Source organism: Mycetomoellerius zeteki, unplaced genomic scaffold, assembly GCF_001594055.1.
Source record: "Mycetomoellerius zeteki isolate Tzet28-1 unplaced genomic scaffold, Tzet1.0 scaffold72, whole genome shotgun sequence".
In the NCBI taxonomy this organism is placed as follows: Eukaryota; Metazoa; Arthropoda; class Insecta; order Hymenoptera; family Formicidae; genus Mycetomoellerius; species Mycetomoellerius zeteki.
In genome coordinates this window covers 819,220-846,851 of record NW_017257742.1, presented here as the reverse complement: position 1 = coordinate 846,851, position 27,632 = coordinate 819,220, and the positions used below count along the sequence as shown (strand labels likewise).

The 27,632-nt window shown below is 31.3% G+C and overlaps 1 protein-coding gene across 1 annotated transcript in view; it reads right to left on the bottom strand.

The window, feature by feature from the left end:
- wb (wing blister) overlaps positions 1 to 27,632 on the bottom strand; it is a 187,244-nt gene that overhangs the window by 16,356 nt on the left and 143,256 nt on the right. Inside the window, exons 14-16 of the mRNA XM_018458304.1 lie at positions 1,776 to 1,882; positions 1,057 to 1,240; positions 280 to 635 (exon numbers count right to left, since the gene is read on the bottom strand). Coding sequence (XP_018313806.1) covers positions 280 to 635; positions 1,057 to 1,240; positions 1,776 to 1,882 — 647 coding nt within the window. The remainder of the gene's footprint in view (positions 1 to 279; positions 636 to 1,056; positions 1,241 to 1,775; positions 1,883 to 27,632) is intronic.

Below are 27,632 nucleotides of genomic sequence, written 5' to 3'. Positions count from 1 at the left end.
TGAATTTTTTCTTATTTGTAATAAATATATTTTAAATCTGTTATCAAGACAATATTGCTTATTAAAGATAGCCGTCACTTAAAAGAAAAAAAATAAACTAAATAAAGTAATCACTTTTCTTAGCAGTAAAATATTTTTCTGTGTATACGAGATAATTCTCTCTAATAATTAACAAAATTCTTTCAGCATTAATTTTTATTCAGCACATTTTTTCCCATTGCAATGCAAAAATCTATTTAAATTTTCTATCTAAACTTTTTGACTTCTCATCTCTCTCACCTTGCACGGGCACTGTCCCTTGTCATCGCATTCACAGACACCGTCGCGGCAGTGCGTCGTGCCAGCTAAGTTGCAGCCGCAAGGACGGCACCTCGGATAGCCGTAATAACCCTTGGCACATCTCTCGCACCTGAGCCCGTCGTAGCCGATTCTGCAGGGGCACTGACCCTGATGGTCACACTGGGATCGCGTGGCGCCCAGGGTACAGGCGCATGGCCTGCAGCCAACTCGCGGCACTAAGTCCCACGCACCTGGTCTGCACCGGTCGCAGTGCTCGCCGTAGGTCAAGCGGGGACACACGCAGCGACCGGTATCAGGGTCACACACGTGACCGGGTCGAACACATGAATCGCACACTGTGAAGCAAGTCGTCGGTCTCACATTATAGATTCTCCAGTTCGCCGAGACTTTATAGACGTAGTAAAAGACGCAAACAAATACACTCTACTCAAGTCTATTATAATTTCTCTTTCACTCTTGTAAAATTTACAGTCGAGAATTTCTCGTACTGATAACTTGTCAGAAAAAAGAAACGGACAGTTTGTCGCGTATTAAATCTCAGAATCTCTCTCGCGCGAGCAAAGATCGCGAGGCAAATTTTTACTCTCTATAAATCTCTACTTATTGTTCAGAGTTCAAGGCAAAAATATCATTTGCAAAACTTATATAGAGAGTAAAAAAATTACAAGAGATTATTTGATTAAATTATTGCTATTTTGACTAAGAGATATCACGTTAATTAGATGGGAGTTACAGCAGGAAAAGAATCTGACTCACATTGACAGCCGTTTAAAGAAAATCCGTAGTATCCGGATAAACAACTGTCGCAGCGTGAACCACCCACACCCGGCTTGCAATAGCATCCTCCTGTGTCGTTGCTGCAGGATGTGTTATAGGATCCCATAGAATCGCATCCGCAAGGCGTGCAGCCTGCTCCTGATGTCAATCCCCAATAACCGATCTAAATCGTCATATCAAATCCGAATAATTAGAAATGTCCATCGAGCTTGAGTTGCATTAATTGAATAACAAATAAAGAAAGAATGAATATTTAAGAAACATTGTAACTGTCTAGATTAGAATTTGCTGGTGTCAGACTCTTATATTATTATCGCAATAATTGTCAGGATCCGTTAATTGACTTCGATTGTTGGATTTCGACGGACAATGATTTATTATGTCTGACTATGTCTGACGTTTACCACTTCTGTATTACAGATCACTGCGAATATTTCTCGGTATCTGATACAGTCGCATTACAAAGCAGGACATTTGTCTTCGCTATTAGATGCTATTCGAGATAATGCACTTCAATATTATAAATCACTTTATCTTATTCGGCATTTGATACTGCTCGATAAATTTGAGCCTCTTTCTGATTTGGATTTTGTAATACAATATTATCTTCTAGTATTAAAAAAAATATACAGATTCAATTTAATTTACAAAATTAAAAATTTGCGACATCCAGTATATCGTAGAAAATCGAGTCTTACCTTACATTCGTTGCACTGTCTGCCGATAACTTGCGGTTTGCATTGACATTGTCCGGATACGATGTCGCAGGTAGAACTCGCGGAGCCCAAATTGTTGCAGCCACATCCTGTAACGAAGCGAAATATTATCAATGAAACATAAAAATTAATTTCCTTCGTAATTCATGTATTTAAATACGCCTATAAATGGCATCGATAAATAAAATCTTGCCAGAATAAACCGAGATATAATATAAAGCCGCAATCTTTGTTGAAAATTATTTTTTGGAAAGTAAAAATAAATATCATATTTAAATAATTAATTTTATTTAAACGTCATAACTTTGAATAGCAATAATTTCTATTGTTGTATGTTTATTCTTTATTATAAATTTTTCGCTACAAACTGATGCTAAAGAAGTTATAATTTCTGTTTTCGAAGCGAGAGGCGTAATTAAATGATCACCGTCAAGCATCGGCAAGTGTCGACAGCGGTCTCATTAATAATTCATGCAGAATTATTCTCTTGCTTTCGCTAATTGCGCACTGATGAAACGTTTGTACCGTTTCTAATCGATTAGCGTGGCGCGAATTTTTTCGGCCACCGATCGCGTAAAAAATTCGCGGTGTGACTGGCGATCGTTGCTGCACGCGTTCGCCGATTTTGTCCGGCGTGGTCACGCGTGAGCGACTTGTTTATGCAGCATTGAGCGGATTTTGCAATTAGCGATGCCCGTCGCTGTAAGCGCCGCATTGTATTCAAATGCCGCAGACGACGGCTGTCGTTCTCGCGCGACTGTCGCCCTGTAATGCCGCGGAAATTATAAATTATGCATGGTCGCATCGAGCATCGCCGGTTGGAGCGTATCAATTTCCTATTAACGGTGGCCCTTACAAAGGGATTACCCGCGAGAATTGATTCGGCGATGCAATCGCGTGTTTACACGCCGCTGCGATTCGATCGAACAATATATAGTCGGGAGACATTCGTGATTATCATATGAATAATAAAAGATAAATATAGCATGTATCTGTGGAGAACATGATTGAAATAAAATTGATTATGTTTATACATATTTTTGAATTTATATACATATTATTTTCGCACTGATCAATTTTAATATTAACGACGCGAGATGGACATATATCTTATCAATGCTATTTATCTATCATATTCTGGACTCTTGGTGAGTTAATCTTTATATTTTTAATTTCTCGATTTCTTGGCAACATTAAACATAATGTTCGGGTTATTATTTTAATTTGAATTATTAGTCTGCTTCCCTTGATAAACTTTTGGGAATATTTGAAGGAAGATATTTTACGATTTGCTTGAGAATAGGAGATTTATAGCGTTTTTCATTGGGAAAAACTAGTGCAATTGAATGCAAATCAATTCATATATTTCCAGTATTAATAAATAATTTAATCCTTTTAATTAAACATATTCTTTTTAAACGTTAGTTTTTGCACGATAACCTCATAATAATTTAATCTTTAAAAGAATTAAATTATTTATTAACACACACTGAAAATATGTAAATCGATTTTCATTTAATTCTATCAGTGTTGCACTAGTTTTCTCGATGGAAAACAATATTACATTTACATTTTAAATTTCTACGCTGACGATGATTCAAAGCGAAGTCGAAACGTTCGTGATTACAATATCATACATTGTACTTATGTTTGAAGTTTTATTAAAGACATTTCGTTTTAAATAATTTGCGCATCTTTAACTGCGTTTTGATTTTTACAGATTTTTAATTTTTGGTTGTTACTTTTGAAATATTCATCGAGGTATACCTACATTTTTTCTTAAAGAATGAATTTCCAAATGTGACTTCCTAAGAGCCGCAAATGCTAATTTACACATTTTCAACCGAGGATCGTACCAATTCTGTTGTATAAATCATTAGACAACGTACGGCACAAATACCTGAGAGAAATGAATAATTCTCTTCGCGGTGTTTCTCTACCGCATATCAATTCCGATTAATCATGTTACGCGAGGCATTAGCGCTCCCCCCACCCGTGATTATGTGCATAATTACTCTTACATCATCGAGTAACAATCATATTACACCGGGAATTACATTATAGTCGATATGGACTCGTAAATTAATATCGCATTGTCGAGTCCGATTGAATCGGAAGTTATTAACTGTTGAATAGTAAGCAAGATGAATTATTCGCTCGCTTGTCTAGAGAAAATTTCATTTAAATTTCATTTAAATTTTTATTGCGCGATCTATAAATTTTTATTTATTTGACAGCGAATATAAAGTGTCGCGATTATACGGAAAAAACAGATTTGTTAAAGTATCCAAAAGTTTAATTAGATACAGATTTGAAGACAATTTTATTGGGTTATCAAAATAATTGTTAAATACTATATATATAGAATGCTCGAGCATGATGAGCAATATTGCAGAAATTTTGACTTTCTAGCAACCATCTTAAGAGTTCTATATAACTATTTTTGATGATCCGACTGAATTATTTTCAGATCTGTATCTGGCTGACTTTAGATATTAGATTACAATAAAACTGTTCCATGTGTATTAAAAGATGTATAAGGTTCGTAAGAATACTGGTCCATGGAACATGATGTATCAGAGATTGGGAATTAAAATTACGTCGTAAGAAAGTGCTCGTACGTGCAAATGCATTTTATGCACTGTAATAATTTTAATAGCGTACGGTATCTCATCGATTCATTTAATCGAGAATTGAATAATTGGCCGAATATTTCAGCAATTTCGAAAATTAATTAACAACTTGGTAATTAAGAAGAAAGCGAGCTAAAACATTCGTAGTGGCTTGTTTGCGGCATACCATGCTATATACTGTAAATCTCGCATTATTGCTGTCTTATCAATTAACCCTTACGACGAAGGAGATGCCTCTCTAATTGATGTTCATGCACAAGGTGCAAACAGGAATGTTTGTAATGTAATAGACGTACGTATCGGAAAAAAAGCATTCAATTTAATATTGCATACTTCAATCCTTTCATAGCAGTAATAACCTAATAACGCCTAAAACCATTAAAATTATTTGTAAAATTTATAATGTCTTCATTATGAATCAACCTTTATTTGTCTAAGATATTATTATATAATTGTCTTAGAAAGTAAAAGAATAAATTCATGAAACAGAAAAAATAAATTCAAATTTATCTACTTTGTGAAATAAATTTAATAAATAATTTAAAGTCTATACCTAATGATATAACTATGAGAATAAATTATATTAAACAAATTAATTACTATCCAGATTTTAAAAGTTTTTTGAATCTATTGCCTTCAAATTATAAATTTCCGTATTTATAAATCACTCTTTTATTTAGTAAAATGGATTAATAATGCAACGATGCAAGCTTTGGGTGCAAGAGGGAAAAATCTCCATCTTTTGGATTCGTAAAATATATTTTAATTTGAACACTTGTGTATATAGAACTATAACGACTAAATTATTACGAGTGGATCAGTGCTATTAGCTGTTAGGAGAATTTAAACTTTGTATCAATATTTATCAACATTTTAACAAAGATTTACATGTTACTCTTCGACCTTCCGCAAACATTTCATCACTGCCTTATAGACGAATTGTATTTAGTATTGCACGATCTGGGATACCGTGTCAGATTGGACATCATTTTGGAATTATTGTAGTAGAACACATGATGATGAAATGAAGTGTGATATACGTGGTTTGGAAACTTGGGACGAAACTGTAATGGTAAAAGTATATTCATTTCTTGATTAAAAAATTGACGAAAACAAAATTGACGAGGCAATTTAGCCGAAGCAACTTGTTACAACAATATTTTACTGAAGAGGAAAAATATTTTTCTAAATGTAAGATTTATGATCAAGTAACTTACGTTGCATGTAAAGATTACAGTTTAAAAAATCATCTGCTAAGAGGATGTCTATATGATACGTAAGCAATTGTTTGATCATTTTTAACCATCTCCCACCCGCCTGTAAGCAAGTGACAGGATTTCTGAGACCCCCTCCCCTCCTAAGTAAGATTTTTCAATATGCAAAGTAATAAAAAAGAAAAAATTAATTTGCTGATATTATTAATAACAATTCATTTTAGAATTTTTTGTCAACTCAATAATACGATTTTTTCAATATTATTAAAAGAATCGTACAATTGCATTGAAAAAATTGTGTCAAAACGAACTATTATTAATAATATCAGCAAATTAAATATAATTTTTAGACTTACATCGATCATGTGGTTAAACTGAGAGTACAGACGACATAGTACTAATCTTTAACTATCAGTGTGCAAAATATACACTATAATCTAAAATATATTGTGAGAGAATAAATATATAAATATATGTTATTGGCAAAATTAGTATATTTTAATCCATATTATTGTATATTTTTTTTAAAGCTATGCTGGCCTGAATTGCACTTTTTGCACGTAATTATGTCTATGCCACTGCATCAGCAACAGATTTGAAAAGCTTTTTGCAAACAGTGTTCGTCGTTTTTCATCGGCAGCAGACAAAAATCTTACGTAAGGATCTGTACGACCTATTCACCTTTTATGTAAGCATTAGTAAGAATTTGTCTGACGTCCCCTCCCTCAATTATGCTTATGTAATATATGGACGGCCCTTAAGAAACATTCACTAGTAAAAAAGCAATTAGAAAATATAGTGCTATTATTATCTGTACGTTTCATTACTTTCTAATTGTCATTTAAGAAAAAAAATATGCTTGGCGTCAAATTGACTTCTAGGAGGATTGTCAAATCCGGTCCTTCTAGTTTTAAATGATATGATAGAGCATTTTGCTGCACATAGCATAAACGATGAAACTATGTATACTGTAAAAAATAATATAATTATATTATTAAATCCATCGGTAACTGAAGGAAATAAAATAGCTTCAACTTCTCATCAGACTGGTACACATTTACAGATAGAAAACCCGGAAGATGACCATGATAAATATTATGATTATTTGTATATTTTATTTTCCTTCTTGTTCACGCTTATAAAGAATTTAAATATCTACTTATTATAAAATTTGTTTACCATAAAAATTATGGAATATTTAGTCAGATATTAACATTATGTGCCTTTTAAATATAATTAAAAACTGAATTAAATAATTTTTTATAGTCTATATGAGAGTCAGATAATTGATACTTTTTTTTTATATATTTTATCACTGATGATTAATAGAATTTTTCATATTCGAATAATTAATCAGGCATTTTCAGCTTTAAGTTGCATTTGAACTTAGACATTCAATTTTTCAATATTTCGATAATAAATGTCTTTAGTTTAAAATAATCATGAAATACTGTACTCGATTTGAATTATAACTGTACTTTTTAAAAGTGAATTAGTGTATTATTATTGACTTCATTGCTGCTCTTATAAATGATATAATCATCAGCGAATATTCACTGTTTTTCAGTAATACGTTAATTCACTTTTAGAGGTTATAATTTTCTACAGATTCAACATGCAGAAATCGTAATATCTAAAAGCCCGCGCGCGTATCAGTATATTATTACTGAAAAACATTCGCTAATGATTAAATCAGTTACAAGTGTACCACTGAAATCACTGGTTCACTTTTAGAGAGTATGGTACCGAACTACTAATTAAACGAATACACAATATTTATCAATTTTATTTAGTTAAATCAATAAATCCATCGGTAACTGAAGGAAATAACATGGCTTCAACTTCTCATCAGAATGATACACCTTTACAAACAGAAGAATCGGAAGATGAGAATGGTAAATGTTACGGCTATTTGTATATATTTTCCTTCACTTGTTCAAATGCATTTATCAAGAAATTAGATATTTAATATTTGTTTATCATAAAAATTATAAAAGCTTTGCCCAATATTTGAAACATGTGTCTTATAAGTCTTATAAACTATTGAGTCGAATTACTAAATTTAGTTTATATCACAATATTGGATAATTCGTATTTGCTGTCATATATTTTAATGCTGATGATTAATGGAAATTTTCGTATGTGAGTAACTAGTCCATCGTTCTCAGCTTTGAATATTATTTGAATCAAAATATTCAATTTCTAATGCATTTGGATAATCTCTGGATTAGTATTATACGATTTAAGACACAGTACATAATTACAGCTGACACACAAAATTCGCAAGAGTCTTGGATATGGAAATATTGTAGCAAAATAAAATGTAATATTTGTGATGATGTATTCTTTTCTACCGAACGTCAGGCAAAAGTACATTTATTTCGTGTTCACGAAATTGACGAAGACCAAATTGACCGAAGTAGCTTGATGTGGCAATATTTTACAGAAGACAAAAAATATTCTTCGAAATGTAAAATTTGTAATAAAATAATCAGTGGATACGAAATACGCAATTTAAAAAGACATCTGCAGCGTGTACATCCGCTGGTAATAGTACAATTAAAAAACACACTAAATACATATCTAAATACATATTTTGAATTGGGTTTACCACTATATAAGATAAAATGCAGAAGTTGCTCTAATAAACTGTTTAACATATTTAAACTTCATAACATACTGGATCATTTGGATACATTTCATGGCATAAATAAAGAAATTAGAAATATCATAGAATATAATATAATTATAACAGTAAATGATTTATTAATTGAAGGAAATAACATGGCTTCAACGTCTCATCAAACTAGTACAGATTTTCAAACATAAAAACCGGATAATGACAATGGTAATTTTTACTAATTTTACTAATTGTATATTTTGAAACGTTGTGTTTTATAAATCTTATAAACCATTGAGTTAAACAATTAAATTTGGTGTGTATCAAGGTCAGATAATTTGTATTTATTGTCATATATTTAAGTAGTGATAATTAATTTTTATATTTGAATAATTAGTCTATTATTCTCAGTTTTAAATATTATTGAAATGTATATATTCAGTTTTTAAGGTATTTGAACAACAATAGCTTTGGTTTGGTATCAATCATAAAATAGCGTATTCAAATATAGCTTTGACTGTATAGTACCCGCTAATTAAATAAATATACATTTTTTGCTTAGCATTTATTGCATATGCACTTACAGATTTAAATCTAGACATGAGCACAACGGAGTTATAAGATTCATTACTTGTTGAAAATATTATTGAGCATGTGGACAGATTTCACTTTTCATGTGAGACATACTTGATGAACAAATATACATATTTGACGAGGAGAACTTTTCTACAAACATATCATTTATTAGTTGTTTTAATAATTATGTACATTAAGTAATTCTCAAATTCTTAAAGTAATATTTCTCGAATTTTTTTAATAACAACTTTACATATTATACACCATACATCTGAACTAGAGATATAGATATATGAGATTCAAATTATTCGAAATAATATTATTATAATCAAGATGTTCTAATTATTTGCGTAATTCGAATATTACTTTTACAAGGATCAAAAGTCTGAAAAATTATTGATTCAAACTATTATCTGTAAGACTAAAATGCTAACTTTGAAATATAAAGTTTCAATATATAAAGTATGGGATTATAGTTATGAATTAATTATATACAAAGGACTAATTATATCCATATATTTTAGGGCGGTATCCATTGACCGTCGTTATTTTAAGAAATTGGGATCTTAAGTAATGTCCCAATGTAACTCTCTGATTGATTCATGACATTTTAAGATTATATTTAAGATGGCCTTAAATATAAAATCTGACTATATGAATACCAGCCTTAATATTACAATTTCAATTATAATGTTTATATCTTCTAATAAAATATGTTTTTAACACTGTATTTGTATTTTTTCAAAAGTTCATGTATGATAAATTGTAAAATAAATAATCTAAAATAATCGTATTATTATCAAACATGCGATAGCAATTTAGAAAAATATATAATGTGGTTAATTTATTTAATTCACGATCAAATGAAAATATATATATAAAGAAGTTTAACATATACAGAATAGATTATCTACTTGCATCTCTCTTGTCTGCTTATTTATTTGTATTAATGGACTTGAAAGAATTATCCATGCAAAATTTAATGACACTTATAAAATGGTTGGACGTCTTAATATTCAGATCTTTTCCAGTGTTTGCAGTCTCGAATATTTGGTCACATTAAGAATTTGTCTGCCATTGACATGGTATAATTAGTGTAGTAGTTTTAATATATATATTTAAAAATTACATTTATTAATTTTATGTTTTACGTACAAATATTTGACAATATATAAAATTAATTTTAATCAATGTTGTAGTAATTTACTATGGCCGTGCTATGAATGTTTCTGGGCACCTACTTATTGCTTGCTATTCCTTTAATACTAAAATTGTCAACTCATTTTTATTTACTTTGTGAAATAAATTCAATAAATAATTTGAAGCATATAATGATATAACTGTTACAATAAATTATACTAAACAAATTAATTACTATCCAGATTTTAAAAGTTTTTTGAATCTATTGCCTTCAAATTATAAATTTCCGTATTTATAAATCGCTCTTTTATTTAATAAAATGGATTAATAATGCAACGATGCAAGCTTTGGGTGCAAGAGGGAAAAATCTCCATCTTTTGGATTCGTAAAATATATTTTAATTTGAACACTTGTGTATATAGAACTATAACGACTAAATTATTACGAGTGGATCAGTGCTATTAGCTGTTAGGAGAATTTAAACTTTGTATCAATATTTATCAACATTTTAACAAAGATTTACATGTTACTCTACTCTTCGACCTTCCGCAAACATTTCATCACTGCCTTATAGACGAATTGTATTTAGTATTGCACGATCTGGGATACCGTGTCAGATTGGACATCATTTTGGAATTATTGTAGTAGAACACATGATGATGAAATGAAGTGTGATATACGTGGTTTGGAAACTTGGGACGAAACTGTAATGGTAAAAGTATATTCATTTCTTGATTAAAAAATTGACGAAAACAAAATTGACGAGGCAATTTAGCCGAAGCAACTTGTTACAACAATATTTTACTGAAGAGGAAAAATATTTTTCTAAATGTAAGATTTATGATCAAGTAACTTACGTTGCATGTAAAGATTACAGTTTAAAAAATCATCTGCTAAGAGGATGTCTATATGATACGTAAGCAATTGTTTGATCATTTTTAACCATCTCCCACCCGCCTGTAAGCAAGTGACAGGATTTCTGAGACCCCCTCCCCTCCTAAGTAAGATTTTTCAATATGCAAAGTAATAAAAAAGAAAAAATTAATTTGCTGATATTATTAATAACAATTCATTTTAGAATTTTTTGTCAACTCAATAATACGATTTTTTCAATATTATTAAAAGAATCGTACAATTGCATTGAAAAAATTGTGTCAAAACGAACTATTATTAATAATATCAGCAAATTAAATATAATTTTTAGACTTACATCGATCATGTGGTTAAACTGAGAGTACAGACGACATAGTACTAATCTTTAACTATCAGTGTGCAAAATATACACTATAATCTAAAATATATTGTGAGAGAATAAATATATAAATATATGTTATTGGCAAAATTAGTATATTTTAATCCATATTATTGTATATTTTTTTTAAAGCTATGCTGGCCTGAATTGCACTTTTTGCACGTAATTATGTCTATGCCACTGCATCAGCAACAGATTTGAAAAGCTTTTTGCAAACAGTGTTCGTCGTTTTTCATCGGCAGCAGACAAAAATCTTACGTAAGGATCTGTACGACCTATTCACCCTTTATGTAAGCATTAGTAAGAATTTGTCTGACGTCCCCTCCCTCAATTATGCTTACGTAATATATGGACGGCCCTTAAGAAACATTCACTAGTAAAAAAGCAATTAGAAAATATAGTGCTATTATTATCTGTACGTTTCATTACTTTCTAATTGTCATTTAAGAAAAAAAATATGCTTGGCGTCAAATTGACTTCTAGGAAGATTGTTAAATCCGGTCCTTCTAGTTTTAAATGATATGATAGAGCATTTGGCTGCACATAGCATAAACGATGAAACTATGTATACTGTAGAAAATAATATAATTATATTATCAAATCCATCGGTAACTGAAGGAAATAACATGGCTTCAACTTCTCATCAGAATGATACACCTTTACAAACAGAAGAATCGGAAGATGACAATGGTAAATGTTACGGCTATTTGTATACATTTTCCTTCACTTGTTCAAATGCATTTATCAAGAAATTAGATATTTAATATTTGTTTATCATAAAAATTATAAAAGCTTTGCCCAATATTTGAAACATGTGTCTTATAAATCTTATAAACTATTGAGTCGAATAACTAAATTTGGTTTATATCAATATTGGATAATTCGTATTTGCTGTCATATATTTTAATGCTGATGATTAATGGAAATTTTCGTATGTGAGTAACTAGTCCATCGTTCTCAGCTTTGAATATTATTTGAATCAAAATATTCAATTTCTAATGCATTTGGATAATCTCTGGATTAGTATTATACGATTTAAGACACAGTACATAATTACAGCTGACACACAAAATTCGCAAGAGTCTTGGATATGGAAATATTGTAGCAAAATAAAATGTAATATTTGTGATGATGTATTCTTTTCTACCGAACGTCAGGCAAAAGTACATTTATTTCGTGTTCACGAAATTGACGAAGACCAAATTGACCGAAGTAGCTTGATGTGGCAATATTTTACAGAAGACAAAAAATATTCTTCGAAATGTAAAATCTGTAATGAAACAATGATCAGTGGATATAACGTATTAAATTTACAAATTCATCTGCAGTGTGTACATCCGCTGGTAATAGAACAATTAGAAAACACATTAAATACATATCTAAATACATATTTTGAATTGGATTTACCACTAAGTAAGATAAAATGCAGAGGTTGCTCTAATAAACTGTTTAACATATTTAAACTTCGTGACATACTGGATCATTTGGATATATTTCATGGCATAAATAAAGAAACTAGAAATACCATAGAAAATAATATAAATATAATAGTAAATCATTCATTAACTGATGGACATAACATGGCTTCAACTTCTCATCAGACTGGTACACATTTACAGACAGAAAAACAGGAAGATGACTATGGTAAGTTACGACTGTATATTTGTCTATCATATTTTCCATCACTTGTTTATATACATTTGTAAAGAAATTAGACATTTATTTATTATAAAAATTTTAAAAGTTTAGCCGAGATTTGAAACGTTTTATAAATCTTATAAATTATTGGAAAAAAAAAATTAATTAATTATAAATTATTAAATAACTAAACTTAGTCTCTATATCTATGTTGGATAATTCGTATTTATTATCATACATTTTAATACTGATGATTTAGAAATTTTCGTATTTGAGTAGCTGGTCCATCATTCTAAGTTTTAAATAGTAAATTTGCATCGAAACATTCGATTTATAAAGCATTTAGAAAATAAGAATCTTTGGTTTAGTATTATACGATCTAAGATACACAATTACAGATGACTCACAAAATTTGCAAAAATCTTGGATACGGAATTATTGTAGCAGAAGAAACAATAAAATAAAATGTGATGTTTGTATTGATAATGTATACTTCTGTAACATAATATATGCAAAAGTACATTTATTTCGTGTTCATAACATTGACAAAGACCAAATTGACGAAGTTGACCGAAGCAGCATCATATGGCTATATTTTACGGAAGACGAAAAATATTCTCCGAAATGTAAAATTTGTGATGAAACAATCGTCAATGGATATAACGAATACAATTTAGAAATTCATCTGCTGAAGGTACATCCGTTAGTAATAAAACGATTAAGAAGAACACTAAATGCATGTCTATTTGAACATTTTGAATTGGATTTACCGCATGAAAAGATAAAATGCAGATATTGCGATAGAATGTTTGATAAGTTTAAACTTCATAACATAACGAAGCATTTGGAAGTACATTACGTAAATAAAGAAGCTATAAATAGTATAAAAAATAATATAACTACTATAGAAAATTATTTAACAATAAATAATTCATTAACTGAAGAAAGTAACGTGGATTCAGCTTCTCATCAGTCCGATGATACAGATTTATAAACAGAAAAACCGGAAAATGATCATGGTAATTTTTAAGACTATTTGTATATTTTGTTAAATGTGTGTTTTAGAAATCTTATAAACAATTGAGTTAAACAATTAAATTTGGTCTGTATTAAAGTCGGACAATTCGTATTTATTATCATATATTTGTATAAGTAATGATAATTAATTTTTATATTCGAGTAATTAGTCTATTATTCTCAGTTTTAAATATTATTTGAACCAATATATTCGGTTTTTAAGGCATTTGAACAATAAGAGTCTTTGATTAAATACAATCATAAAATAGAGTATTCAAATAGAATTTTAACTCTTTTGTATCTGCTAATTAAATATGTATACATTTTTTACTTAGCGTTTATTGCATATGCACTTACAGATTCAAATCTAGATATGAGCACAACAGAGTTCTGAGATTCATTACTTGCTGAAAACAACATTATGAAGTATGTGAGCGGATTTCACGTTTCATATGAGTCATACTTGATGAACAAATATACTTATTTAACGACGAGAATAACTTTTCTACAAACATATCATTCATTATAGTTGTTTTAGTAATTACGTACATTAAGTAATTCTCAAATTTTTGAAGTAATATTTCTCAATTTTTTTGTAACAATTTTATATATTTTATGCCATATATCTGTACTAGAGATATAAATATCTGAGATTATAATATTCAAATTATTCGAAATAATTAATTATTTATGGACATATTTTATGTATATATAATTATATATAATTATATATATATATATAAGATATGTCAATTTTTTACATAATTGTACATAATTTTGATTATTTTTATAGAATTAAATATAATTATATACGAAACATTTTTTTCCGGGATTATACACTGAAAAAAATGCATATAATTTTACATGGAAATTACATGTTTAATGGAAAATTACTTAAATTATATAAATATAATTGGAAATTTAGTGGAAATTGTAAATTTCCAATCATACTTACATAGGTAATTTTATGGTCATAGACATGTTTATATAGAAATAATTTCTATGCATTTTTTCAGTGTAATCAAGATGTTCTAATTATTTGAGTAATTCGAATATTACTTTTAAGAATTAAAATATTATTGATGTAAACTATCATCTGTAAGATTAAAACGTTAACTTTGGAACATAAAGTTGCAATATACAGGGTGTCCGGAAAATCGAGGTCAATACTTCGGGAAGTAATTCGGGACCCAAAAAGCAGGAAAAAAAGCTATACAAACATAGATAGGTCTGGAAATAAGTCCTTTTCAAGTTATAATCACTTTTATGTTAAAAAAAATTGATATTTATTCTTCATAATTACAATCGTAATTTATTTCATAGTGTTTTAACATAAATAATTATATTTCGGACTATTTTGGTATCAACCAGGATACACCACGTGGAAGCATAGTCCGCTTGGCATCCTTCTTTTTTATTTCTTTATTTTTAAATTTTTCTTACTTTACTAGAGAGATGCCAAGCGGACTATACCTTCACGTGGTGCATCCTGATTAACGCCAAAATAGTCCGAAATATAATTATTTACATTAAAGCACTATGAAATAAATTACGATTATGATTATATGAAGAATAAATAACAATTTTTTTAACATAAAAGTGATTATAACTCGGAAACGACTTATTTCCGGACCTATGTTAATATAGCTTTTTTTCCTTTTTTTTTTGGATCCCGAATCACTTTCCAAAGTATTGACCTCGATTTTCCGCTCTGTATAAAGTATAGGATTACAGTTATGAATTGATTATAATCAGAGAATTGTACTCAGATGTCTTAATGGTAGAATTTTTTTAGTCTAACAAATGATTGATTTTATACTAACAAACTTGAATGTCTTACAAAATTATTTTCAAATCTGTATCTAACTAAATTTTTAGATACTTCAAAACCATGTTGTTTATTCATTCATATGCACAACCGTGCGCACCAAAAGCTAGAATCTTCTGTACTTAGGGGAGAGTGGTCTAAATTGGACCGTGTTCCAAATAGGACATTTTTAATTTAAATGAATACGGTTAAGCAGATTTGCGTATTATATATAATGTAAAGTCCTTATAAGACACCGAACATGTAATAGCAGTTTGACAGTTCTCTGTCATAACATTCATAAAATAGACGCAAATATGTATTTTTTCAGCCATCGTGCGAAAATTTTTTTAAAAAAGAAAATCCTTGTAAATCATTATTTAAAAGGTGTTAAAATTTGAAAAGTAATTAATTTAAGATAATTAAAGAATATAGAATTCAAAAATATCAAGTATTTTGTGATCACTTTTGCGGTTTATTGTAAAATTTGTTCCAAAGTTCGAAAGGAATCCGTGTCCAAATCGGACAGTACAGTAGATAACTTATAGGCCTGGTTGTAGTACTGGTGATCGGCTGACCAAATCTGGTCCAAGGAATTAAATCAGTAAAATATCATGAGTCATTAGACTCAGATTAGTTGAGTTTTATTGATTTCAATTCTAATAATATAAACTGTCAGTAATTCATTTTCTGAAAAAATTGTTATCTTTGACTGTCAAATTGCTCGTTTTTACTCTATATCAAGAAAAATACATTAAAATATTTTAAAATTCTATCAAAACATCTATAAAAATAGGAGTTTTCAATTTAAACCAGAGAGGGGATGGTCCGATTTGGAACCAATAGTTCCAAATCAGACCGGAAAAAGCGTTTTTACATTTTCCATTATAGTTCAACACAGATGAGAAGTACGTCAAAATGATCTGAAGTAAAAATGAAGGGAATTAAATGATCTTTCCAATGGCACCTTCAGTTTTAAGATCGGACTTTATTTACGCCTTATAGAGAGCAAAAATTGCTAATAGGTTAATAATTAATAAACGATTTAGACCACTCTCCCCTATTCGTACAAATCATAAAATTTAAATTAACTGACACGGTTATCCGATACGGTTATTCGATGTGAAAATTTTCGCTTCCCTAGGTGCAAAAATGCGTGAACGAGGTGACAGCACTGTAATTATCGCGCGTCTCGTAGCGTCGAGTATTAGTTTAACGAGCGGCGACGTTATTATGCGCGGAGTTATCAGCTAACGTTCTGATTTTCGCCTCAAACAGGGTGCTATTTGAATAATTATCGTCCTGCGCGCGAGTATATATATATGCGAACGCAGATTTATGCTATCTAATAATGCGCTAAGTGTTTTCCGCGAATGCGCAGTCAAGAACTGTCATATTTGACACGTGTTAATTTCACGCACCGAGTTACACGCGTGTCACTGCACATTTTCACACCGTTCGCTACTTTGTTAGAAAAATAACGCTAACGTATAGGCATTAACGAGTTGCTTGAATCAGATACAATTATGTTACTTCGCTCCGTCTATTTCTCATTAAAAATTTGGCAGCGATAAGCATATTGTATCGTCATATTTACCATATATTATCTTTCTAGAGCCGAGCATGGATCTTGTAGACTCACTTAATTATAAATCTACCTGTAAAAAATGTAAAATTTAATTTGTCTAGATGTAAAATTCAATTTTTTTTGCGTTACATCCTACAAATTTGTATTATTTTATATCTTAATTAAGTATATATTTTAATCAAAATATACACAATATTCATTCTTTTTTATGCGACTTATGTTATTTTGATTTCTTGAAATTAATTAGTGCCTTTAAATTAAGTAGAACTTACGCAGTAATTGTTATAAAATTTGTCTTCTCAGCAATTTATTAATTCTTATTCCTTCGTGAATCTATGCTTTTCTCCCTTTTCCAAGATATTTTCCAAGATTTACATGATGTAGGAGGCAAGTGAAATTTCTGTTTAATAATGTAAACAAATTCGCGCTGGCAAGGATTAAAGGCTCGTTAGCGCAAATATAGTGGCGGCATGACGCATGATTAATTCAGCCAGCCGTAAACGCGCGAGCGGCGGCTATCGCGCGCATAAATAATGATCCCGCGTCTCTCTAATCCCGCCGGGCATTCAGAACCGCATTTGCGGGCGAATAAATATCCGTTCTCGTTGCACAAAAGATCGGCGAGATCGGCCGGGAGGGCGATCGCTAATCGTGACAAATACGCGTCGTTCCTTAACGCCGTCGAGTCGCAATAAGGTTTATTAATTGTAACGAACCGATTCGAGTCTTAACGTCAGCTCGACCCGCATTTGCGAAATGAAATGAAATGCGATTTAAGAATGAAATCACTGCCGGCGAGGAAACGAAGTGAATTTATCCGATTATTAAAGCAGACACGTTCGTGCAATTAGACAGGCGCACGTATATGGAATTCGTAATACAAATGACGTACTAACGTGATTAACGTGATGCATTAGCTGTGACATTAGCAATTAAACTGTAAGTAGATTTATTGATGATTCCAATAATGACAACCAAAAAAAAATAAAGATTCACCTTCAATTATCAAAGGTAATTCATAATTTCGATAGAAAAAAAATTTCTAAGAGGTATAAAAGCAATATGTGTACCTTATATAAAAAGTTTAATTAAAAACACAGATATTATATAAACAGTCATAATTTCCATTAAAAAAATTTCATAACTTAAGCAAAAAATCGTTTTGCTAAAGTACCTAAAAATTTAGCTATAGATAAAGATCTGAAAATAATTTTGTTAGACCATCAAAATAATTGCGATCATCCAAATTATGTAGGATGCTCAAGCTGATTGCTAGAATGTCAAAACTTTGTTCAATATTGTTTATTATGCTTGCGCGTCCTAGATAATTATTTTGACGGTCTAACAAAATTATTTCCACATTTTTGTATCTATGATTTATATCTATTTAATTTTTAGATACTTCAGTAAAATTATCTTTTCCTTTTTAAGAATACATTGTATATCCTTTCTTCTGTGAGCAGTGGAAAATCATGCGATGCTTTACATTCCGCGAACGTAGTAGCCGACGTGCGTAAGACGCGAGCACGATTTGTATGTGCAGAAATTGCCGTTGCAATAGAGATCGCTATTGCCGCGGTAATGAGCACATCGCCATCGGGCCTGCAATCTCGCCGTTTATAAACGAAACGTTTGAACTCTCTTTGAACTACGTTGCGGTCCGTTTCAAAGGTAGCATTACGCAGTAAGTGATACTTGACTATAGATCGTCGATTTATTGATCGATAAACTACACGCTATTACCACGTTCATCGCCGGGAACGTTGATGTCAATTTTAGTCGAGTTTCCTTCTATCATCGGAAAAATCGGAATCTTACGCAAAATACCGCGGATGGCGTTGTATTAAATATCAAAGGAGCAATGATAACACAATCCGTCTCTAGTTATAAACATTTTATTATTTTTAACTTCCATGTCAAAATGTAAATAATTTCATTTCTATAGTTAGTCACAAATTAAACTCGTGCATGTTAACGTATACTTTAAATAAATAATAAATTAAATTTGACTCACATATTTATTACATTTTTTCCAATTAAATTGTTTGATTCCATTGTTTTAGTCAAATTAATAAAATATTGGGCGATCTATAGAAATGATTTAAAAAATTACTTAAATAGAGGATATAATTTGACATTAATTTAATAATGTAACTGAAATTCCGAGAATGATGCGCAGACTGCTGTCGATCGTAAATTTAATGATAGGTTTCGTAGTGGTTGACTTATCTCATTAAGAGAAAAATGACTTTGAGAAAGTTGCATCCACTTCAAATTAATTAAGCTAAGGATGAATTTCCGTGAGAAATTGATTAGTCATCCGTATTAAAATTAAAATGAGAAATTAAGTCCGCGATGACGATTAAATCGATGATTAAGTCTACAATGTAGATTTAATGTCATGTAAAGTGAATTCTAAAAGCAAACGAAGAAGAACAGAAAATAATCCTTTCGGCCTTTCAATATTATAACAGAGTGTTAAGCAGAAATCACTTGAGACTGTCATCGAACGAGAGTGTTTCTCCGCTTTAATTGCCGCTAGGTCCAGATTATTAAATACGTCTCATACCTGATGTCCGGCGGATATAAATGTTCTCGTTTGACGTGGAACAAAATTTTAGCGCTCGTTATTTTACGTTGCCTGACGTTTCCGAGGTGCAGCGTGCTATAATTTTCACCGCGCGAACAAGTGTGATAATATGATAGCGAACAAGACTCGCTTGTCAACTTATCGCTTTCGGTTCATGCGCGATTCGGTTTGCTTTTATTGGAATACCTGACATGCAAAACGGGGGAAGTTTATGCGGTGATCCATAATAAATCCCGTTTTGGTATGTAAGTACCTGTTTGTATATTTTGCTTCGGATTTTCGCGGTGGCATCTCGTTATGCAGATCGCTGCAATTCTGGAGGAATTTTAGCAATCCTTCATTTTGAGTAGCTGTTGTGAATTTTTATATCTAAGTAGATAATTATTTTTATTATAACAAAATAAATTCTCATTTCTTATCTAGATATCTAGATAGGATAATTATCCATTAGATTTATATCACACATTTTGTTTATATATAATTACCGCATATTTAATCCTCCGTCGATTATGTGTTCTGCACTTTCCATCAACTGAGTCTTTGAACTTTAGTACAGATTTTTATATTGTTCTAGACTGCATAAAATTCTGAAAAAACTCGCATATTCGTGAAAACTTCAACACAATGAGTTTTTACTATTATTGAAGTTGGATCGTATTTTACTTATTTTTTCAGAATTCACAATCAAAACGATCGATCGTGTTTTCAAAGTTCAATTTGCAGAAGATTAAGTCTATACATTATTAGATACAAAATTAAATTTCTTGAAGTCGCTCCAGATTCAAATCTGAATAAAATTAATTATTAATTACATTAGAAATTAAAACATATCATTATACATCCACAATAAGGATTAATTACTTTTGCTTTTAACAACGTTTAGTGAAATTAGAATTTCGATCGCTAAGCAGGTGACATTGTACATATAAATTTACAGCGAAGGCAATAAGCATCGCAATGATATTGCGCGTCTAAAAGCACACAAGTATGCATCAAGAATCATGTTTATACCTGCGTATACCGGGAACACAACCGTAATTACGTTCGGTCAGAAATGCCACGCAACAGAACGCGCCGTTTAAACGTCACTTTTCATGCAAATCGGAGCAATCTTTACGGTGATCGGCGGTAAATCTGCTTTAGAATTTAAGTAGCCGTTTGTACATACTTCATGCGCGTTGCTCGCGGCGATTTTACTGCTGCCGTTGAAAGTATCTCGACGTCGGCGGTGCTGTAAAAGACGTTTTTACTGCGGCATCGGTTTTAGGCGCCCTTTTAACGAACGACACACGAGAAAATGCCGAGCATAAACAGGTACTTGAAGCCAGAGACTCAAAGATGAATCGTTGATCGCTTCTTTATTTTAAATCATGCAAGAGGATCTTCACGCAATGAAGTAAAATACATTTCACGAACGCAAGGAGGGATTCAGAAGAATTCTAATACCTCCATATAAAATCGTCGGTAGTCTTAAAAATAAATCACCGCGTGATTTTACTGCCTTTTTATGTCGTACGAGTGATTTAATAAGAACGGCGCGATAGAAATTCCACGAAGTATTTCGTTGCGTGAAGGTCTATACTTATAGGAAAAATATTTTATACTATGAACTAAAATTTTACTGTAACAACAAAAATTTGGTTGTATCCAACAGAAATTTTTTATTAAAATGTATTGAACAAAAATTGTAATTGTATGCAAATTATTTAATTGGCATAAACAAATATTTTTTTATTATTTGCAAAGTAAAAAAATGTATTTCGTAAAGCAAATTTTTAATTTTTGGTTATATAAACAAAATATTTAGTTGCTGTTAAAAATGCTTCAACAGTTTTATTGAAAGCACCATATTTTTTTCCTAATGCAATTAAGTCCAATTAAAAGTGCTGTGTAAAAATAATGTGAATTTAAAAAAAAAACATCGTTCACAATTCTCGATTATAATCATTACAAAATGCAATTATGCATTATTATATTAATAATTACGATCGTTAGAACAATGTAATAAAATTTTCACACACTATGTGTTAGAAACGATTCATTGCGCGATTCAATAAATTTTTCCACCAACATTCACTTTCGTTGCAGTCACAATGTGATCACTGATATTAATCATTAATGGCAGCATCATTGCGAGTCTCGTTATTGGCATTACTCCTTTCGCTGTGACGGTAATGAATATAAGCTTGCACAAGAAAATTCCATTTAAGGAAATTTCTTTTTTTGCGAATAAACGTTAGTCCATAAAGGCACGTGCAATCTTCAGCGTTCTCTGAAGTTCAATCGAGTTTATAAATCTCAACGTGGTAAACTTATACGGAATCTATTTCATGCTCTCGCCATGCAAATTTTATTCATGGATTCGAACGCGGTAGCCTTTTAACTCGCGTACATCCTTTCTGCGACGGTTGTCGTCTGTGATAAATTGAAAAGAATTTTTTTTAATAAGTCAATGCTCTCCTGTCATCTTACTATAAAATAAATCTGTGTATAAAACTATTAATTTAGCGAAATATTCTTCTTACGCAGTTTAAAGTTCGATATTCGCAGTCGATTTTTATACACTGAGAAAAATGTCTGATTGAAAATAGATCCAGAAGATTATATCAATCAGAATTCCGGTTATCTCAACTAGAATTCTAATACATTAATTAGGAAATTCTGATTTGTTTATTTTCAACCAGAATTCCAATTAATTCAATTACACATTTTTCTTAGTGTATTTAAGACTGTCTTAAATACTGCAATCTTAAGATGTCATAATCCAATCAAAAAGCCGTATTAGCATCTTAAGACATTATTTAAGACAGTTTTAAAATAAGAACCGATCATGAATACTGGCTTAAAAGATATATAAGTGAAATTTAATTTCAATCTGATGGAAAGAATACGCTCGTAAATATTCAATGCGAATACATTTGGCAGGCATTTATAATTCTTTGAATGATAACAATCGAATTAATTGTGTTGCAAAATATAGCTGGCACTGTGAGCGGGACGAATGAAACGTCATCATATGAAAAAGGAATCCGTCGTGGTATTTCTTTTGAACATATCGCGCTTTATGAACGCGTCCATTGTCGAATGTGCGCGAGGAAAAAAAAGATGCCACAGGAACATTGTATTTGTCGCGAATATCTCTCGATGAGTCGCGAGATGTACTGAAGATTGTCTCGTTTCGAACTACACTGACATAGCCACGATCGTCGCTGTTTCCGTACCGTGAAACGATCGTAGAATTTGATCGCTCGGACAATCCTTTTCCCAAGGCCGTTGTTACCTCGCGACTCATAAACATATCCCAATCGCAAAATTATCGCGAGGCGACTTTGTCGTACCTGAAAATGTACATCCATTGCATCGCAGTGCATTAAAACGAGGATAAAACCAGCTGCCATGTACAACGAGATATAACAAAATAGAAAAAGGAATTTAGTCAGGCACAGAAATAAGCGAGCAAAGTTACGAAGTTAAATATAGCGAATTTAAATTCGCTATAAAAAATTACATATTTCGTAAATTATCAAAGAGGCTCACTAAGAATAAATCAGTAATTAAAAAGGGTTATAAGCCATATGGCTCATAACCCTTTTTAATTACTGATTTACATATTTCGACTCAAAAGATGGCTAAAATTGAGTCAAAATATGTATTTTTTAATAGTAAATTTAAATTCAAATATAGCGAATTTAGTAAAAATAAAGTTCTGAGTCATCTTCAGAAGATGGCTCAAAATAAGCCAAAATTTTTTCGTTTTTATTAAATTCACTATATTTAACTTAGTAACTTTGCACGCTAATTTCCGCGACTGCGGCTCTTCATGCCCTTTTATTTTTAAATATTGAATTATCAGGAACCTTTATTTTTATTTGCGAGAGAGAGAGAAAAGATTTCGAGATGATTCTCAGAGAAATTATGAGAATCTTGAGAATCGGAGACGAAATCGCTTGTGAAAGCGACATGATTAATTTGATCATTCGTGATAAATGAGTACGCGGAAAAACAATAATTTTAAAAAAAGCCTACATGATGAGGAACATAATCGTCGTGATAGTGTTAGGAACGATTGCTGAATGATTTATGAGACATCGCATGCCTACGATCGCCACGGTTTTCCGTGTCGCATCAGCGCCGCGTCGTGTTTATCGCGCCTTATACTTTGATTGATTATAATACATAAACGCGATAAGCCGTAAAGAGAGCGCCCATTTATCATATAATTAATGGCGTATATTAATGGCAAATTACGTCAGTCGATTATTTAATCCAATTATTTAATATGTCGCTTCTTATCGCCGGCAAAATAAAAATCTAAAGTTCCAGTTTTATCGTGTTCTTTCTTTCGTATTATACGTAGTAGCGATAAATCTTAACTTTGCATCTTAAATTTCAATTAAAATAACTAATTAGAAAATATTTGCGAGATTACATTCGTCTTGAAATATCATAAGCAAATATGTCAGACGTTTATTCTGCGGCGCGCCACGAAGATACCTCCTCGACCCAAATCCATCCACTTGAACTCATTTGGCGCCACGTTTAATACCGACAAAATCCCTTGTACCACACACTCGAGGGTATCATTCATTTATCCAAGCGATCCTATCTCGGTCCCTATCGTGATTTACTACTCCCAAGGTTCTTCCTGAATCCAGCGTGATTCTCTAATTAAGAATTAAGAGATCTCGTTTCAACTGACAATGACAAAGTACAAATATATATATATATATACACTAAAAAAATGCATGTAATTTTATATATAATTTCCATTTAAAATTACATGCATTTTTTTCAGTGTATATAAATTTTTATTAATATATGAATATTCTTTTTCCTCTGTAATATTATGTGGAATATTTGTCACACATTCCTTGTACTAAGCATCTTTAATTCAAGGACTTGATCGAAATTCTATCCTCGTATCCGCAGTCATTGACTCGCGTGGTTAATCCTAAAAAAAAATGTATCGCATTCCTGAAATGGGCTGGCAATTTTGCTAGTTACGTAAAGGAAACGTCGGTATGGATTTCGCGTGTATTACATGCTGAAATCCGAGAGGCTCGGAAAGCGTGTATTGGCCACTCATCGAGGGGATATTGGTCCATAAAACGAGCCCACAGTTAACTGGCAGGTAATTTCATAGCAATTTCAGCGCTTACTCCCCTTTCTTCATTCTTCTTCTTTCCAAATGAGCCACCCACTAATCGATCTCTTCGTCTACCATCTAATCAAGTCCTCGCAGAATCTCTTCTCGCTAATCTTGCTACCGACATCGCGATCACTCTAAGCGCTAATTTACACAGGATCACACAAAAAAATTTTTGAAAAGCAACTCAAACCAGAATATAGGTATTTCTTATAGATTTTAGGTCGCTGAATTCGAATTTGTAAGCCGTTTTGCTCCATCACGTCCAGTTTTTTAATTAATCGAGGAAAATAACGAAAAATTTGAAAATTAAAACATTGTGGAAAGAGTAAAATTAAATATGACATTAAAATGCGGTCGCAGAACTGATTTACATGTGTTTTGATAAATTAAACAAAGTATAAGAAATAAAATAATTTTATTTACTCTTGGCTCTTCAAAAATGTTTTTGTGTAGTCTTGTGTTATTAATATTTATAACAAAAAGTATTTATGATGACACTATCGTGTCGCTTAGCGGCTGTCATAGAATATGGCATATTTAATATACTATTGTCAGATGAAGTTCTTTGCAACTGCAATGACAAAATTTTCCTTCTTTGCTTATTATAAGATATTGCAATTTTTTAAAACAATGCCACGTGTAAAATATTATAAATTTGTATAATAAATTAATAACAAGGAAAAATAACAGAAGAAGTAAAATCTTCCCTTCAAAAATTAAAAAAGTCTATGAACAAGAAGTAATCTATTTTGTCAATTTAATTCTTTTCCAATAGTAAGTATAAATAAAGGTTTTAATCCGAGATCTATTCGTAAAACTCAACAGAGTTTATATATTTCATATTCTTTTAACAATTTTTAAACAGTAATGCAAATACGAAATGTATTGCATCACGTGTACGGGCATGGGTTCCATTCTATGATTAGCATAATAAGAATGTTAACGGGACAAATGTGCGAACGTCTCGAGCATTGTAAAGAAGAGATAAGATAGACTGTGTGCAAAACACGTGACATATACCTTCGTTAAGATAGGCAGGCACGTAAGTTTTCCTCCGCAAAAACACGATTGTAAATGTAGAATGCATGACCGGCGAAATTACATACATACGAATGCAACGATTATAACCGGCACTATTATGGACAAACTATAATTCATAGGCTGCGCACACGTATTTATTTTTCACACGACGACGACTCGAAGGAAAGTCATTCGGTTTGATTATTCACACGTTTTAATTTTGAAGATTTTAATTTCAATGTCGAAATATTTAATAAGATTGAAAAAGAAGGAATTCTCAAGAAGAATAAGATATCTAAATAATTCTTCAAGAATTATTTAAACATTAAAAATAATAAAAAGAATTATAAGTTTTATATTCTTTTTCAATAATCTCTAAAACGCAATTTCTTTAGAAGAATGTTTAACTGTTCAAGGACTATTTACAAATTATTGCAAATGCTAAGTGATGTCTTTTTATTGCGCTAATAAATTACTTCACAGCACGCCTGCTGTTTGCAAAAGTTCCATCGCCACTCCACTTCAACTTGCAGCCATGAATGTTTACACGTGTTCGATGATCAAACAGAGAATTCTTCTATTTTGGTCTGAGCCGCCTGGGATTGGCAAGGGTGTCGAAAATTTGTTTTTAACGTTGGCCTTTAGATACGCACGATAGAGAGAGAGAGAGAGAGAGATGTCTAATCATTTGTGACGCAAGACTCTAGAAGAAAAAAATCAGGTCGATGGACCAGACCGTCCAGACTCGCTCTCGAGTCCCTTCGCGTGCCGAAAAAATATACGAATAGCTTTCAAGTAGTCGGTTTACATAATGTAGTTGCGTGAACGTTTATGTTTAATGTTACTCGATGGAGGCGAGAACGGTTAGTATTATTTAAGAAGAATCGAATGATATATCGAGACTATATAAAATAGGTACATGATTTTGTAAAAATGGCGATTAAAAATAAAAAGGTGTCTTAGTGCAGATAAAAAAATAATACGAGGGTATAGGTAGGAATATTTTGTTTCTTTTTTATCGAATAAAATTTATATTAAAATCTCAAATAAAAAAGGAAAAGTAAAAGAAAGGCATAAAATATGTAGAAACTGTCAAAAATCTTAATGCGTTATTATTTTCGACGACATGACTAGGAAGCCATGTTTCAGATCGTCTGCCAGTCTCGCGGAGATTTCTTATCGATCCGATCGCCGAGTGGGTGGATCGTCATGATTTACGAGCCGTCGTAGCGACAGCATTAAGGTGATCTATGGATCCTGCTGATTCTGACGCGAGTCGAGGCAACGCGCGCTGCATAAGTTATTGCGTGCGATCTACGTATGCAAAATGCAAGATGTCGCATTGTAAATTTGATCCGTCGATCCTGCCAGCACGAACGAAGCTAATTCTCTCGGTATGATAATAAATAACGCCGCGCAGACGATATAAAAGTACCCAAAATTATTTGCACAAGAATATTGAAAAATCGGATATTTTTCTCTTATTTGTATTCTTAATTGAAACTTGATCTAAAAGAATATCTATTGACACGTGATTTCTTTGAGAATTATTTTCCGTTGAAAGAAATTCTACACAGAAAGAAGATTTTACTGAA